Source organism: Dasypus novemcinctus, chromosome 1 (assembly GCF_030445035.2).
Source record: "Dasypus novemcinctus isolate mDasNov1 chromosome 1, mDasNov1.1.hap2, whole genome shotgun sequence".
NCBI lineage: Eukaryota > Metazoa > Chordata > Mammalia > Cingulata > Dasypodidae > Dasypus > Dasypus novemcinctus.
This window is the reverse complement of record NC_080673.1, coordinates 86143949-86160719: the sequence shown is the minus strand read 5'-3', so window position 1 is coordinate 86160719 and position 16771 is coordinate 86143949. Positions and strand designations below refer to the sequence as shown.

At 33.1% G+C, this 16771-nt stretch overlaps 1 protein-coding gene across 50 annotated transcripts in view; it reads right to left on the bottom strand.

The window, feature by feature from the left end:
* CAMK2D (calcium/calmodulin dependent protein kinase II delta) overlaps positions 1–16771 on the bottom strand; it is a 354108-nt gene that overhangs the window by 31907 nt on the left and 305430 nt on the right. For all 50 annotated transcript variants that reach the window (XM_071215026.1, XM_071215022.1, XM_071215025.1 and 47 more), the window contains one exon: positions 14824–14872. In XM_071215026.1, coding sequence (XP_071071127.1) covers positions 14824–14872 — 49 coding nt within the window. The remainder of the gene's footprint in view (positions 1–14823; positions 14873–16771) is intronic.

The window sequence follows — 16771 nt, the reverse complement described above, 5'->3', positions numbered from 1 at the left end:
TAGTGGTTAGGAAAATGGGAATCAAAACTACAATGAGATATCGTTTCACACATATTACATTGGTTGCTATTAAAAATTTTGGAGAACTATAGAATATTATGCAGCTATAAGAAGAAATGAAGTCATAAAGCATATGACAACATGGATGAAGCAAGTCAGACATAAAAGGACAAATACTATATGATTGTACTGCTATGAACTAAATATACTGTGTAATTTCATGGAGTTAATAACTTGAATATGGGTAACCAGAAAATAGAATGAGGTTAGAGAAGGGAAAGCTGAGGGTTAACTTCTGCAGAATTGCTAAAAATATGTGCTTTAATCTTTGGAAACTAATAGAAAAGGTGAAAGCCCAACATAATGTTTGTATCTGGCAGTACTATTATGTGGGTATGAAATTGATTTAAAGGGAAAGGCTAAGATCATGTATTGAGGTAATATGGAACAGATTTTCTTTGTATAGTAAAAGCCACTGATTACCCACTTTGGATATCTTATTAAAACTGCTTAATAAATAAATAAATAAATGTGCAAGAATAGCCAGAAATAGCAACTATGTATAGCAGGGGAAATACAGAGAAACTGAGAGGTGAAGAATTTTCTTGTTTGCTTGTATTTTGTTTATTATTATTAATGAAAAGATGAAAATACTCCAGTGATGATTAAAGTGATGAATGTACAACTATGTGATTATACCAAATACTGCTAATTGCACAATTTGGATGAATTGTATGCTTTACTAATATGTATCAATAAAATTGATTTGTTAAAAAATGATATCTGCAAAAAGAAGAAAAAACAGTAATTTAGAGAACATAGTGAAAAAATTATAGGTCAAATATATAATTAAGGAATATATATTTCTTAATTTAGAAAACTATTGAAAAATGATAGAGTTTCTTGATTAGTCAATTTTACAATATGTCTATGGCTATGTAGATCAAAAGGTCAGGGTTTAATGCAATAAATGAACCTATATGCCCAAACATTGAAGATTATTGTAGTTTTCTGAGATGTCATATTCCACCCATAGGATTGAAAAGGACTATAGCAGTAGTTAGTCTAGATACAATTTGTAAGGCTGTACTTCCCAATTTGACTTCTCCCAACCCCCCTTCCCTCTCTCTCTCTTTCTCAAGCGCATGCCAAGTGATATGCGTTTCTGTAACTCTTCCAATGTCCCCATGCATTTGATAGACACAGCAATATGTCTCCTAGGACCAAGAGTCATTTCTGTGATTAGTAATTTGGGTGGGTAAAAACAGCCTATCAGACCAGAAGTTCTTAAAGAGTCATGCTAAGAAATATCAATTCATTTTCTTTCAGCTTAACTTTTAATGGTGTGATACAATATTTGATAAGAATATAATTAAAAAATAAAGGAGGTAAGGTACAGATTAAAAGAAAATTCTTGGGTATTCTTGCAAATAAACATTACTACCATGTCATTCCACATGGAAACATAATAGGTATAGGTTTTTGTCTATCATCTAAACTTTCCTAAAATCCAAAATTCTCTCAAGATTTGTTATCCTGTGTCTTGCTAAATAGATATATTGTAAGCACCTACAAGTGGTGATACTAAGAAACCAACGATCCTGCATAGAATTATAATTTCAAAAACAATCACAAATTATCACATTAAATGTTTATTAACAAGAAGGTTTTCCTATGAAGAAACACTGAACTATTAATCACAATCTCTAAGAGCAACATTATATGGTATGGTTAGGAAAATTTTTACTTCCTGTCCCTGCAACTTACGCCCTGCTGGTCTACAAGTCTCAGTTCCAAAAGGAGGAGTGCTTCCACCAAGAGACACAAAAATATTCCATTGAACTGGAAGTTAAATCTGTCAACCAGCTATGTTGGGCTCTGCATGCCTCTGAATTCAACAGGCAAATAAGGGAATTGCTCAAATGGTTAGGGTGACTGATCCTGATTATCAGTGGAAAATAGGACAGCTAATAAACAACAGGGGGTGGAGAAGAAGAGTTTGCCTGGAATACGGGAGATCCCTTAGGGCATCTCTTCATATTATCATTCCCTGTAATTAAGGTCAATGGAAAACTGCAAAAACCTAAATTGAGGAAGGACTACTAATGGCTCAGAAACCTCAGAAGTGAAGGTTTGAGTTACTTTACCAGGCAAAGATCAATGACCAGCTGAGGTGCTTGTCGAGGGTAAAGAGAATATGGAATGGATAATGGAAGAAGGTAGTTATAAATATGAGTTATGATCATGTGACCAGTTACAGAAATGAGGACTGCAATGGTTATAAATATTTCTTCCTTGTTTTGGTTTGTATATATACAAAAAGCAAATATCTTTGTTTTTTCCCCTATCTTATCCCCTTATCCTATTATTGAATTAACTTTCTGTCACAGAATTTAATTTACTTATCAAATTTACAAGTTACTACTACCCAAGGACTTGCACCTATCCTCTTCTGGGGAAAGAGCACATTTCTGGTTGTGTGAGGTTATGTGTGAGGTTATTAACATATAACTGTTAATGTTTCTATTTAGAATTTAAATATGGGTTAAGATATGTATGGGTGTCAAGTTGATAAAGGGTGTACTGTGATGGTTAAATTCATGTGTCAACTTGGTTAGATTATGGTGTCCAGTTGTTTGGTCAATCAAGCACTGGCCTGGTTGTTACTATGAGGATATTTTGTAGATTTAAATCATTAGCCATTTGACTGTATCTATCATCTATGGCTGATTATATCTACAATCAACAAAGGAGATTGCTTCCACCAACGAGAGAAGTCTCATCCAATTAGTCAAAGGCCTTAAAAGGAGAAATGATGATGTCAGCAGTCAGAAGAAAGAACTTCCATCTCTACCCTAGCAAGCCAGCTTCCTTTGGGGAATTAATTGAAAACCTTCATCAGAGTTCTGAGCTTGTGACCTGCCCTACGGAATTCAGATTTGCCAATCCCCACAGTCATGTGAGTCAATTTGTATAATATATCTCTTAATATTTACATTATATTTGTAATATATATGAACACACACATACATCTATACATCTCTTGTTGGTTCTGTTCCCCTGAAGAACCCTGACTAATACAGAGGATACATTTGAGTAGAGCCATTAAAGAGAAGAGGCAGCAAATCATGTGGAAATTTGTTTTAGGACATATAGCAAGTCTAAGTGCTCTGAAGCAGAAACCTGACTGATGTTTCAAGAATAGTAGGAGGTAAGTATTCCTGGATGTGGAGTAGAAACAAAATTGAAGAGACAAAGAAAGTACTAAGATGATGATTTAGGAGTATTAAAAGAACTAATCATATCAATTTTAGTTTTAATAGATGTGTTTAGATACAGACATGGAAAAAGTTTGGAGTACTGCAACAAAAATACTGGAGATGATAGAATATGGCAGGGAGGAGGTAAAAGGGACTGTTCATTTATGGGTCAATGTGAAATGAATTTTTTAAATGATAATTTAACCTATAATTTAGACATGAAATAGTATTATAGTTTGTTTGTTTTTAAGGAAAACATAATTGAAAACTTGGAAAATGTCCAAGTTTTTGGAAATGTTCAAATCTAAGCATAGCTTTAAAATTTTCTATTCTAATTTAAAGAACTCAAATCTACAAGAGGTTTTAGATTATTGCAGAGTATCCTTTGATTACTGCAGTACCACATATATGTAATCTGTAGGATAATATGACTCTAGCAGAAAAGTTGATTTTATTACAGTAAAGTAAATCAGTACAATTTCAATAACTAAATTAGCCTTTATGTACCAAACATGCTACTTAATTTCATAAAATACATTGGAAAATTTTAACAATGGCCAAGGGAAAAAAGTTACACTATTACATATCAAGAAAAAAATACAGAAAGATAGACTTATTCACTGAGTTTTAAGGACAAAGTATTTTATTTATATACTGTGGAAGATATTTTCTTTTACAAAGAATAAAATTGCAACATAATTCAAAGATAGCCATTCACTGGGGGAAATGCACCAGCAGATGTAATTTCATTAAAGAGGATACTATAAAACTGAGAACTCCCTGAGAGGACAGCTAAGCCTTTTAAACCTCAGCCTATTCTACCATGTTCAGGACAAACTTGGTATTCAGTTTTTAACATGAATTAATTCAAAAATTTCAAACAGGCATCCCTGTGTTATATGCACAGATATTTTGTTTGTTCACATATGACTGTAGCCATTTACCTTTATGTTTATGTTCTAATATACCTATTATTCCTTGTTTTAGTGCTGTCTGGATACCAATCATGAAAGAGTCTGGAAAAAAAAGACAACACATGTTGCAGCCACTGGAAGAAAAATTTAACTTTGCCTTGTCCCAGGATGCATCAGTTTTGGCAACAAGAGAAGAATATAAATGATTCATGGCAGTTACATTCTTAGTGACCCTAAGGACTAATATTAGACAAGGCCAGCTCCTTAGAGGCTAAGCAGCATGCAGGAAACAAGCCTTAAAGGGAAAAGAGCAAAAAGTCAAAACCAAAACAGAACAAAGTCAGGGGCACTAATGTGAAGGTGAAAAGAAAAGTCCCACTTTTCATTTAAATGAGAAAGGAAAAACTATGAGAAATTCTGTTTTCCATTTAAGCAATAGATTTAATTAGGTCAAGTTAAACAGAATCACTTAATTGATATTTCATTAAACAAATGAGTTCTGTGTTAGGTAGGGAGTTACTGAATTGCTCGTGATATCTCCAGCACTTTCTAAAGGAAAGAATTCAGTTGCAGGCCTGTCAAAGCTTACACCTTTTACAGGAAAAGATAAGGCCTATCCCTACACCTCCATGCTACCCAAGCTTCCCTTCCTACCCACCGCTTTCTGACTCCTAGTTCTGATGTGATATTTATCAGCCCCATCTCTTCCACCCTGCCATGGAATTTAATAACCTGACTTCTGAATTTTAATGAGCAATTCACCTGTACTTGCTCCGTTTATCTTATGGACCACTAAATCAGGAAGAGTTTTACAATTCCTAAGGCCTGGCAAAAGGGCTTGGTCTTCTTAAAGGAGGGCACTAGGGGCTGGCACTATTCCTCAAGATCTCTGGGCTGCCATAATGTCCCCATTTTTGGTTATAATTTCTGATCTTCCTCACAAGTTTCCTGAAGAGATAAAATGAGATAAACAACCACATGGCCCTAAAGCCGGTTCTTAATGATAAAGCATTTTACACATATAAATGCAAATCATCAAGGGCTTCTATTTAATGATAACTACACAAAAACTCACAAATACCTTGCTATTCTCAGCGAAGTCAAGAAATTCCTTTATAGACTTTTAACTTTACAAACAGTATCAACTTTAAGTGTCTTTGTGTGCTTCTTACAAAGGAATAAGCCAATAACCTTAATTATGGCTAATCTTTTCCTCATTATTTAGGACCTCACACCTGATTCCAAAGGGAAATTCCCGCAGATTCAGGGTTAGATTGTGCTACATACTTCGGAATTCTTTACATTTGTTACAGAATCTCCCATACTCATGCCTCTGCCACTATCCTTTTTGGAATACTTTCACACATTAATAAATACGCAGGACTTAATATTGGGGTATTTAAGAGCTGAGGGATTCTAGAAACCCACAAGTGGTTCAGTGCATTGCTTCAAAGACAGGTTCTAGCTTCTGTTAAGCCTAAGATTGTTCTTTTGAAAAATAAGGTTAATAGGACCTAACTAATGCATGGAATTTTTATGAGGATAATTAAATGTCAAATATTTAGTTACCATGATATCATTTTTATAACAAGAGTGAGTCTTTGGTAGAAAGCGTAAACCTTGTTTAATATAGATGTCTTCCCAGTAGGATGTAACTTTCATGCAAGTTGCAATCCTATATACATATATTCTCACTTCTGGAATATCCAGTGCCTTTAACAGGGCTTGGCACCCAATAATTCCTCAATAAATATTTGTTGAAAGAGTAACTGACTGAACGCATACATAAAAGAATAGCAACCCCCCATTCCTATTTATCCCTTATCTTTAGCCTACAAATATGATCCAGACTCATTCTTTCTAAAATGAAACCAAAACTAAGCTCAATCGTCCCTTGATCATGTATCTCCTTCCAGATATAGCCTCAAGCATCTTGTCATATTCAGTCTCGTATCTCTCAAATACATATGACAAAGAGACACCAGAGTGATCCACCTGTGGAAACCTGATCACATCACATCCCTGCTTAAAAGCATCTGATATTCCTCAGGTCTATCAGATAAACTGAATCTGAGTAAGGTCCAATTTCGTGTAGCTCAAGATTCCCCATGACTAGCAAGTCCCCACTTCTCAAGCCTCATTTCCTACCACTCCCCAATTGAACTTCACTCTTCAGTAATATCCTCAGCTGCCTGTAGCACTTCAAACATACCATACTTTGTTTCTGTGTCTCCTACCTGGAACACACTTCCTTTCCCCTATCACTTGGTTCATAGTTCCTTACCCTTTAAAACAAAAGTTAAGGCGTCACATATTTGAAAAGTCCTTCCAGGATGCCCCAGTCTGAATCAATGCTCTGCTTTTGTGCTCCCATACAGTAAGAGGCACTTTCTACCAGTCTTTGATGAGCAGCAGCTTGTGAAGACCTTGAACACAACAACTCCATTATTTTTATCTTTGTATACCCAGTAGCTAACAGAGCATATGACATACAATAACAACTGCTAATGCTTGCTGTGCTCAACACTGTGAAAAGCAGGTTAGATGCAATTTCTCCTTTAATTCTCAACATTTCAAAGAAGTAGATGCTGCTGCTATCTCCATTTTACAAGTGAAGAAACTGAGGGAGTTGAAGTAGTCCTACTAAACTTTCATGGTTGATGACAGCTTAAAACAAGTAATATTTAAATGTTTCATGTACTGAAAAGACATGAAGAGTGAATGAATACAATCATCCTTACAGTAGATTAACTTTCTAGAAACTCAATTTCAGAAGGAAAAAAAACCCAAAAACAATATAAAGTAACTACTTGTTCACATCTTTTCTTACCTCAGAATTATTCTTATCATGAAAAATCAACAATTCAGTCTTAACATACCACAGATCTTTAGAAAGGGAAACTCACAGCCCAGATATGGAAAGAAAATATCTGCCACTAAACCTAACCAATACCTTATGGTTAAAAACCACTTTCCAGTACAGGAAATCTAAAACTGAATCCACAGCACCTTTACATTTTCTTTACACCCAACTTTTGTTTTCCAATATGTACATCACAGCCAGATGTTTTAAATTGCTTGGTTCTGTAACATTCCAAGGTTTGGAAATGTTTAGGCAATTTGCCTTGTTGAGATTCTTCCCATTGAATCACAATTCTTGAAGTTAAGTGCTGTTGATATCAATTCTTTCTCTAGGGATTTATGCTAGAATATAGTCCCCATAGCCGATTTGGAATTAGCCCAATCCATTTGAAATCTCTTGACCATTTGAATAAGTCTCTTTATTTGCTTGATACATTATCATGTAGAATCTTCTTTGTTTTTCTAGACTTGCTCCATGAAAGTCTAGGAAAGGAAGTGTGACTATTGTCTACTTAGTACACCACACATTGCAAGTGTCCACAAAGTATTTGTTGTACTAAATTGAGTAATAAAAATACCACCATTCCAGATGTAAAAAAATAAAAACCTTTTACTCCTGCATAGCCTTCCTTTATTAAGCTCTTTCATCTGGTTATGCCATCTCTGATTCTTCCTGCTAATATCTTATCTTAGTTTCTCCATTTAGTCTGAAACTGAATGAATTGCCAACCTAGCAAAATATTTAAAAACGCACTTACATAGGGCTAAAATTTACTCTTTTGACTATGTTAGACCTAATTTCTCCTAAATAAATCAAAAGGATTGTAGCAGAAATCTATAGGAGGAAAAAAAAAAAAATCAGGGCCATTTCACTGACTAATAAGAATTACTAAATGATACAGACATATAGCTTCCCATAATTTCTAGAAATATTTCTTGGTAGAATACAGTACAAACTCAGCAAAGGATATATAGAATATTTTGCTCAAGTAACTTATTTTATTCTAATACATAATTTCAGATTTATATAAAATTCATGATGAATAAGAATACAACAAATAATTAGGTTTAAACTTTTGGGTAGAAATGAATGAAGTCAAATAGAAATTTTATATATTAAGTTAAAATAATTTTATATAGTAGAAAGTTTAGAGACAATAAATCAAACCACATAATAATTTTACTGTAATGTCCATTAGTGTTATGGTAGTATTTTAGATAGACAGGTTAGTGGATAACACATTTTTCCCACTGCAAAAATATTCCCTAAAATACCAGTAATTTATTCCTTTATTCAACTTCAAATTAAATGTCTTTCTATAATTATTTTGAATAGTTTATACAGTTAATACCTATATTGTTTTATAATATACTCATTATTTTATATTATGAAATTGTATATACATTAAAATAATACAAAAGACCTTGTAACATTCTATTAATAGTACTGCATTAAAGTAGTGGTAGGAAAAAAGTTTATGATTCTTTTTTATTGATTCCAACATCTAAATTTCTGCTTTTGGGCAGAAACCTTAGCCACAGAGAAGTTACATAACTTGCTCAGTGCAAGTTAGATAGAAGATGGAATTAAACAGAACATTGTCTCCAGATTTCAATCAGCTCCTTACTGACAAATTTTTATTTTTTATATTAGTGGAAAAAAAATAATAATGTTACAACCTAAACAGAAAGGAGACAGAGGGAGCAATAAAATATTTTAAAACTTATACTAATTTTAAATTTAGCAGCTTATTAAATTGGACCATTGTATTGAGTTATGGCAAAAACAGATACATGAACAAAATCAAGAAATTATTATACCCCAAATGTATGCAGTTATATTATAACAAAAATCGCACCTTCCCCAATAAAAAAATTTTGATTCTATAAATTGTGAATCTGATTGACTCATATTTTTAAGTCCCACATAAGGTAATAGCTATAGTCAAAGTCAGAATTTTAAACTTTGAACTACTAAAACAATTTCAGGATTGAAAAACCATTACTTAGTTAGGCTTTAGAAACTGGTGGAAGGAATCTTGCAACATGTATGATTTTAGAATTTATGCAGTATTTCATAAATTAATGCTATATTAGTTTTGCTGTAGATATTTTTAATATTGCATACTTTAGCAAATTTGCAAGAAAAGCTATTTATTGAGCAGTTGAGTTAAGAAAGTCTCTTAATTTAGAACAAGTCTAATGATGAAGTGAGTAGTTACATGTTTTTGTTTGTTGGTTTCATTTGTTTTGCTTTGCTTTTTGAACTTGTTTTAAGATGGGGTTGGCAACATTTTTAACTCTGTATTTTGTTGCAACGATAAACAAGGGTGAGGCTATCAATGACAAATGGAAGATATGAACCTGGCAGAAGTCAGAGAGCAAAGAAAAAAACAGAGGGAATAAGACAGTAAAATAGAAGGAATGTGAAAAAAAAATGGAGAAAATAACATTTTACATTGAAGCAAGTGGTAGAGTAGAAGGAATTCTGCATCACTCCTATAAGTTACTGATCCTAATTTAAAATGTAAGGATCAACAGGTTGTAGATACATATATGCAGATAAAAATTTTTCTAAATAAGCTTCTTTTAAAATAAAATTTTGGATTAGAAACCTGAAAAAGTTATTATGCCACACACTAAGACACTTTTTACCTAAGAGAATCAGAAGACTTAAGAATAAAAAGTCTTTAAGTAAAATATTCAGGAGTTTCTTGATTTGCAGCCTATTCCCCTGAAATGAGAAATACATGCAAGACAAGTCCTGAGTAAGTTATGATTTGTATGTGAATCTGTAGAAGACTGGCATCATGTGATCATTTGCCCAGGAAATCCTACACAGAAATGGAGGTTTTCTTTGATAAAGCAGAACTTAAGAAAAATTGAATCTGGGTATTTAGTCAGTACACTGCCTACTAAAATGCAGATTTACAAAAGACACAAAAACAAAGCTCATTAATCAAGTGATTCTTCAGATTAGCTGAGACCATGTCATTCAGGTGCCATCAAATACAGCCTCTTCAAGTGATAAGGGTGTCAAAACCTTTCCTCTTAATTGGGTCTTTTGCAAACATCATTATGCAGCTTCATTTCCATAACTTACTAGCCAGCAAAAGGAGGAGGAGGATGAACAAGGAAGAAGTTCCCATATACAGTCAGTTTCATAGCAATACATTTCTATTTGCATAGAACTCCACTGGCCTAGGCCTGTAAGAAGGATGAAATGCAACAAGATCCAAGCAGCTATTGCAATGGCGAGCTGAAGTGAGATGCTGGAAGCAGGATGAGTGACAGAGATGCCATAAGGACACACAGGAACCCAACTTCGACGGGTATTGCACAACTCTGGAATTCTTGGAAAGAGCAGCAGATGGACCAAACCGATGCACACCCATCAGGAATGAAGGAGCTGACTCTGAGCAATGGTGCTGGGCAGGTTATGAGGTGGAGAGGCATTGTGGCATACAGCGACAGGCCCTGCAAACTGTGGCTACAGCCACAAACCAAAGGACAGTCTTCAAATGTATACAGTGTGGAAAGGACCGTTGCTACTATCATTGGCTTTAGGCACACCCGTACCCATGGACAGCAACATCATTAGTACTGTCATCTACTAATTAAAGGCTAATGATGTTTAACGACATCTGTAAAGTCCAAAAAACTCTTTTCTTAAGGAAATGAAAGTAATTGTTTTACCAGAAATATTTCCAAAATTGAAGCAATTATTTCAACAATTTTAGGGCTAGAAAGACATTCATGTTTTGAAAAAAACTCAGCTATTTCTAATAAAATTGTAATACAATAATTTTTTGAGTGTATAAATGTGCTGCTATCATTACGTTATAATTTTCCATGGTATTAATTATATTTCATTAAGACTCCCATTTTCTTTTAAACTATCAGTATTCCTCCATGATATTTAGTTTGCTGCTGAACTTACTGATAAAGTATCGGAGGTAACAAATGGTTTTTGAACACAAGATAAAATTTCAGTTGCTTGAAAGGTCTTAGACACTAGGAAGTCAACAAATTGCCTTAGAGGAAAAAAAAATGAACTCTAGAAGCTTTATTAAAAGACAAGTTATAAAACAGTGCAAGCCTCTTAAGATGACTGAGAACTTGGGAAGGGAAATGTGATTATAACTAAATGTTGAAGTATTTTAAGGAAAAGAAAGTAAAAGGACTTTTAGATATAAAGTCCATTTATACTGTTTCCTACTTAAAAACTAAGATTTTCTGATACCTATTGAATTAAATCAGAGAAATGGCTCTAAATTATCATAAAAAATTTCATTTAAAGCATACAGAAGAACTTTTTGACTCTGAGTTGTTCTAAGCTCTTGCAGACTAATTCACTAAGAATGGCACGTAGAGCTCAGGCAAACAGTAGGCACTCAATAAATATTTGCTCAATGAATGACTAAACTGAAGTAGCCTAGACTCAATTCAAGAGTAACCCACAGATTAGGGCTTCACGAGAACCAAAGCCATTCTAATAGGCCTTCTCCAAGTCCTGGTTCTTCAGGGAGCTCCTGGTTCCCCTGACCATGAAAGTCCAAATGTCCCATTAATTCTGCTTTTCTCCTTTTTTGAGAACAGCTGTTAGCTCTACTTTTTTCCAAAGAGGCCAGAAAAAGGTACTCTGTTTTTTGGCTCACCTAATTTCTTCTTTTGGCAACCTCACCATCATTTGTTTATTTTTCCCTCTACACTTTTTTTTTTTTTTTTTACAGTGGAAAAGACTTAGGAGCTGCCACTGCCAGGTTAGTCATTGGGGATGGGGTAGAATGTGTCCTGCATTTGGCATGGAAAGCATGTTATGTAAATTGAGAGGATTATGTTCCACACATACCACGTACCACAATGTAAGTCTAGGTGTGCTGCTAGATGAGATGGCTAGCAGGAATATGCATAGTGTATATCTGTATGGGATCATAACTTTAAGAGTACATTGAATAGTGTTTTACTCTGATAACAAGGTTGTGTACATAAGTGATGGGTTTATAAAATGTGTGTGTGGAAGGAAGATATGTAAATTTTGTAGATATGATATACTTTTGCAGAGAAAAATGTGGTTTGGGTCAGATTATATAAATCTCAGTCTTTGTGGGTTCTAAGAGGAGCAATCTACAGAGAAAGTTTGGTTCTAAAAGAGCTGGACAACAAACACGCTCCCTACCAAGCTACCCAGAGCTACAGTTAACTCTGAGATAAAAAGAGAAGAGTACAGTCCTTCAAATATACCACCATACTAAGATCTTTCGTGAGAATTGCGCAACTGATTATTGGAGAGATTCCTAGACAAATGTACATGCTAAATACATTAAAACATTTATGGCAGTTTAATGTATAACCTGTTTTGCAATCAGAAACATAGACTGGGTGACCTTTTAAAGTATCTTCTAGTCTTAAAGATTTCTGATATCATTCAGTATTAAAAGAGCTAGATAACAGGTGGCTGAATGGGTCTTAAAGAGAATACAAATAAGACAACTTATTATAACTGATTAGTGGCCTGATCCACATTAGGAAAATTAAGCAGAAACTTAAATAATTTATTTATGGAATTCAAGGATATAACCAAATTAGTTTGGTCTTTATTATTAACAGGACAGTTCTTTTGACGTCATTTTTAGGCTGAATTTGTCTATCATTTGGAGAGTGTAGATTCACCATAAGAACCAAGACTATCTCAATTTCTGAGATTCCAGAGGCAAGATGAAACCTATATCATCATTGTGACTGAAAAAGAAAATGATTTTCTGATAGCAGCTTATATATTAATAATTTTAATTTACCAAAAGAAAAATGACAAATTATAAAGCTGACAGGGACTCTTTTTATATATTGATATTTACAGATAGCAACCATCCTCAATTAATAGTACAGCTAAGGGTCAAATGCAGGTATTAAAGACCACTTTTTTAAACCTGTTTGTGGGAGGAGATGTGGCTCAAGTGGTTGAGTGGCTAACTGTTGAGTGCTTACTTCCCATACGGGAGGTCCCAGGTTTGGTTCCTGGTGCCTCCTAAAAACAAGACAAAACAAAACAACAAAAAACAAAAACAACAATAAGTAAAACAAATGAAAAAACCAACTCAGGGGAGCAGATGTGGCTTGGTAGTTGAGTACCAGCTTCCCAAATACAAGGTCCTGGGTTCAAACCCTAGCCCCCAGTACCTCAAAACAAACAAACAAACAAAAAACACACCCTGCTTGTGATCACAAAGGAATAAACATAGTCCTTGATAGAACAATTGCATATAGTGACATGTTGGCATTCTCTTAATTTTATTTAATTATTTAAAGACAGCCTCTTCAATGGACAACACACAGGTTATTTCCTCTTTCTGATTCTTGCTCAATGGAAGAATGTAAATAATCATCTAAACATTTTGCTTAGTTGAAAGAGCTGATGACTCCAAAGCACTTATAAAGATACCTTTTGAATCATAGGAAAAGCTAAATGGTACATTTGCTTATTTATTTTTAAAAAAGAATCTCTTTATATAATATGACTGGCATCTATGATTCATAAAATTACCTCAGTTCAGATTTAAGCTTAGGGGAAAGAATGAAATCAATAGACCTACTAAATAAAATCCACTATACACAGCTTTTCACTGTAAAAATAATTTCTGGCAGATATAGGTAAGTTTGTGCACTAGTAATTTAAATACAGTGTATGCTTTAATAGTGTTAGCTGCTCTGTTCAACCAAACAGGAAAAAGTCATCAGAGGTGATAGGCATACAGTGGCCTATAAAAATTTTTATTCCCTACATTGTTTACATTGATCTGAGAATTCTGAGGTTTTTAATTCTATAACATGAATAAGACTTTTCAAGACTAAATCTTACTAATGCCATGTATAGAATTAAAGCCTATAGTGAATTATCATGCAAATAATTTTTCCAATACTTAATCACTGGCTTATTTAATCATTTCATCTTAATTTAGTTTATATTTCTTTTCTATTTCTTTAAAAATATTTCTATTATCATTCTTTTTTGAATGGCTTCCAGACAAATGGTTTATAGATATTATACCTGTGTACATGGAATTACAAAAATACAAATACAAAACTGGAAAGACAACTGATGCAAAAGAAAGACCTCTAGAACATTAATGTAGTAAAAAAGAAGTAAGCTAATTACAAATGCATGTGGCAAAGAGGCACTGAGAAGATATCCGTCCAAATTCCAGCAATGACCCACATGGGTAGCAAAAAGAATGTTGGCATCTAAACTGCTTGGATATCAAGAATAAAATAGGAAAGTCCTTGAAAACCTAGGATAAAAAGGCTGCCAAATACAATTACTAATTTTTATTGACACCCACTTAAGGTCATCTAAAGTTTAAAAAATAATCATTTTCCTATTTCATCCTTGAATATAGATTGCTTTCCAGCCAGGTTTCATGAATGTACTCAATGCACATACATTTTAGATTTCCTTTTGACTAATATATTTACAGTTTGATATTGTGTTCCCAAACTGCTACTACTATTTTAAAATCACAGTGTCTTTGAATATAGCATGTTGCCAATAGTCTCAAAACAGAGAAGGGAATATAATGTTAAAAAATTGACAAAATCAGTATATATAATAAAAATAATAATGTACTATAAAAAGAAATTTGTTTTTATGCCTTAGGCAGGCCTAGTTCCTTATTAGCTATGTAGTTATTAGATATTTTAAGTAAATACTCTTTTTTCTGAAATATGTGGCGCTCTGAGTTTTTTAGTCTATAAATAGGATTTTCCATCTATTTTTGGTTTAATCATACCTTTCACATCTTCATCCTCAATTGTTGTATTTGAACTCTCAGTTGACTCCTGTTGAGAAGAAAACACATTTAACTTGCAAACAAGGAAAAGTTTCATTTCCTCTTTTCAAAAAAATTGATATGAAATATCGCTAGTGATGTATATATCATGCAAAATTCGGCAGCAGGCTGTGTGCATATACTGACATGCAAATGGACAAATACATTATGTGATTTTAACAGAAATAAAATGCCAAAACATTGCAAACATTTCAAAAAGGGATACTCTGGTGACCTAATCTCTGAAGCAGTATAAATCTAGGCAATTTATAGAAGCAGCAGAAGTATGCAACTTACGTTAAGCACTGTGTAAGGATGTGTTTATGCTACAGTTTTCCATAACGTGTGTTTTCTTCTATATATTTATGAGAAATTGAAAACATTAGCTTAATGAATGTGAACCTTATAATAGAAAAAATTTTAATTTCTGATTAATCAGTAAATTGTATCTTCTTTGCATAAGGCACTAAGTCAGGCATTGAATTCACAGCCTTTTTGGCTGCCTTATTCCTTTATAGAGAGAAAAGGCGTTTTTACTGCATCATTTGATGACGTAGCTAAGGGTACTACTAAGATAGGCCAAAAGTGCTTTTAAAAAGAATGTTCATATTTGTGATCAGCACAATGGATTTATGATGAATAATTTACTTATAAAGTTAGATTTTTTCATTCATTTCTAAATTAGAAAATGGCTTTCACTGATAAGAAACCTGCTCCCATAATGTGAAGACAGAGCTATTTCTTTTTAAGACTACATAAAGTTGCAGATTAGTAAACATATTTAAAAGGACACTGTAACTGGCACTATTAAGAAACATTTCTTAAAATGGTTTGATTTTCCCATTAATAATGTTCTAATAAAATATTTCTAATGAAGAAATCTAACAATATTCATAAGAAAGACAGAATTTCCTATTTTTTGAATGATTAAAGGTTAGAGCTGAAAACAATTAATAGTTATATGTTCACTCACAAAAGTCAGATTTTGGAAAATTGATGCAAACACCAGTAAGTGCCCTTTTAGAGATTTAATATTTTAAAAGACAAGTTTACATAAATATCATATGTAATATTTAAATTGAAGGGACAAACTAATTAAAGATGTATCCAGAGTCTCCTTATATACAAAACCAAAGAAAAGAGTCTTCATGCGTTTCTGAGCATGACCTACTGCTCAAATTTAAAATTAATATGAAGGTAAGCCCATGCACTGTAAAAAGTAATTAATGTAAACAAGAAATATCATGCATCAACTCTTACAAATGATAAAGCTAGAACTATGCATGTGTCCACTCCAGTTGCAATGCTTGGTCTTTCATTTGCTAATGATATTTTAAAAAATTGTTTTCATATGTGATGGTGCTGATTCCTAAATCTTTTAGATTTATAACATATTGTGTCATGGTTATAAAAAAAACCCCACATTAAAGAACACAACACCTAATCTATTTACTGTAATTATTTTAATCATGATTAATTAAATGTTAAACCAGCAGAAATGTGTTTCCTAAAACTTGAACCTTATTGTAAGAGCAAGGAGAAATAAAACTCATAACTACACTTTAAATCTGATAAAAGTCTGATGAAGTATTTTTCCTCCCATTACAGATATAATAATGTACAGAAAGTAATAAACTGGAAATATGAAACACATTTATAAAATGTCTTTCATCCTATAGACATGTGTGCAAATACATGTTGTATAAAACAATTTACAATGTATAAGAAATATGACAGTCTTTTTTCCAGCGTAAGTAGTTAAATGTCCGTTAGTGAAGTGTATATAACTCAACAATAACAAAAATTTCACAGGAAGTGAAACTCTCAATTCTTCTCAAATTCAAACCAAACAACATGACATCAACAAAAGAGAATTAAAAATAAAGAAAACATATACTATGACAACAGA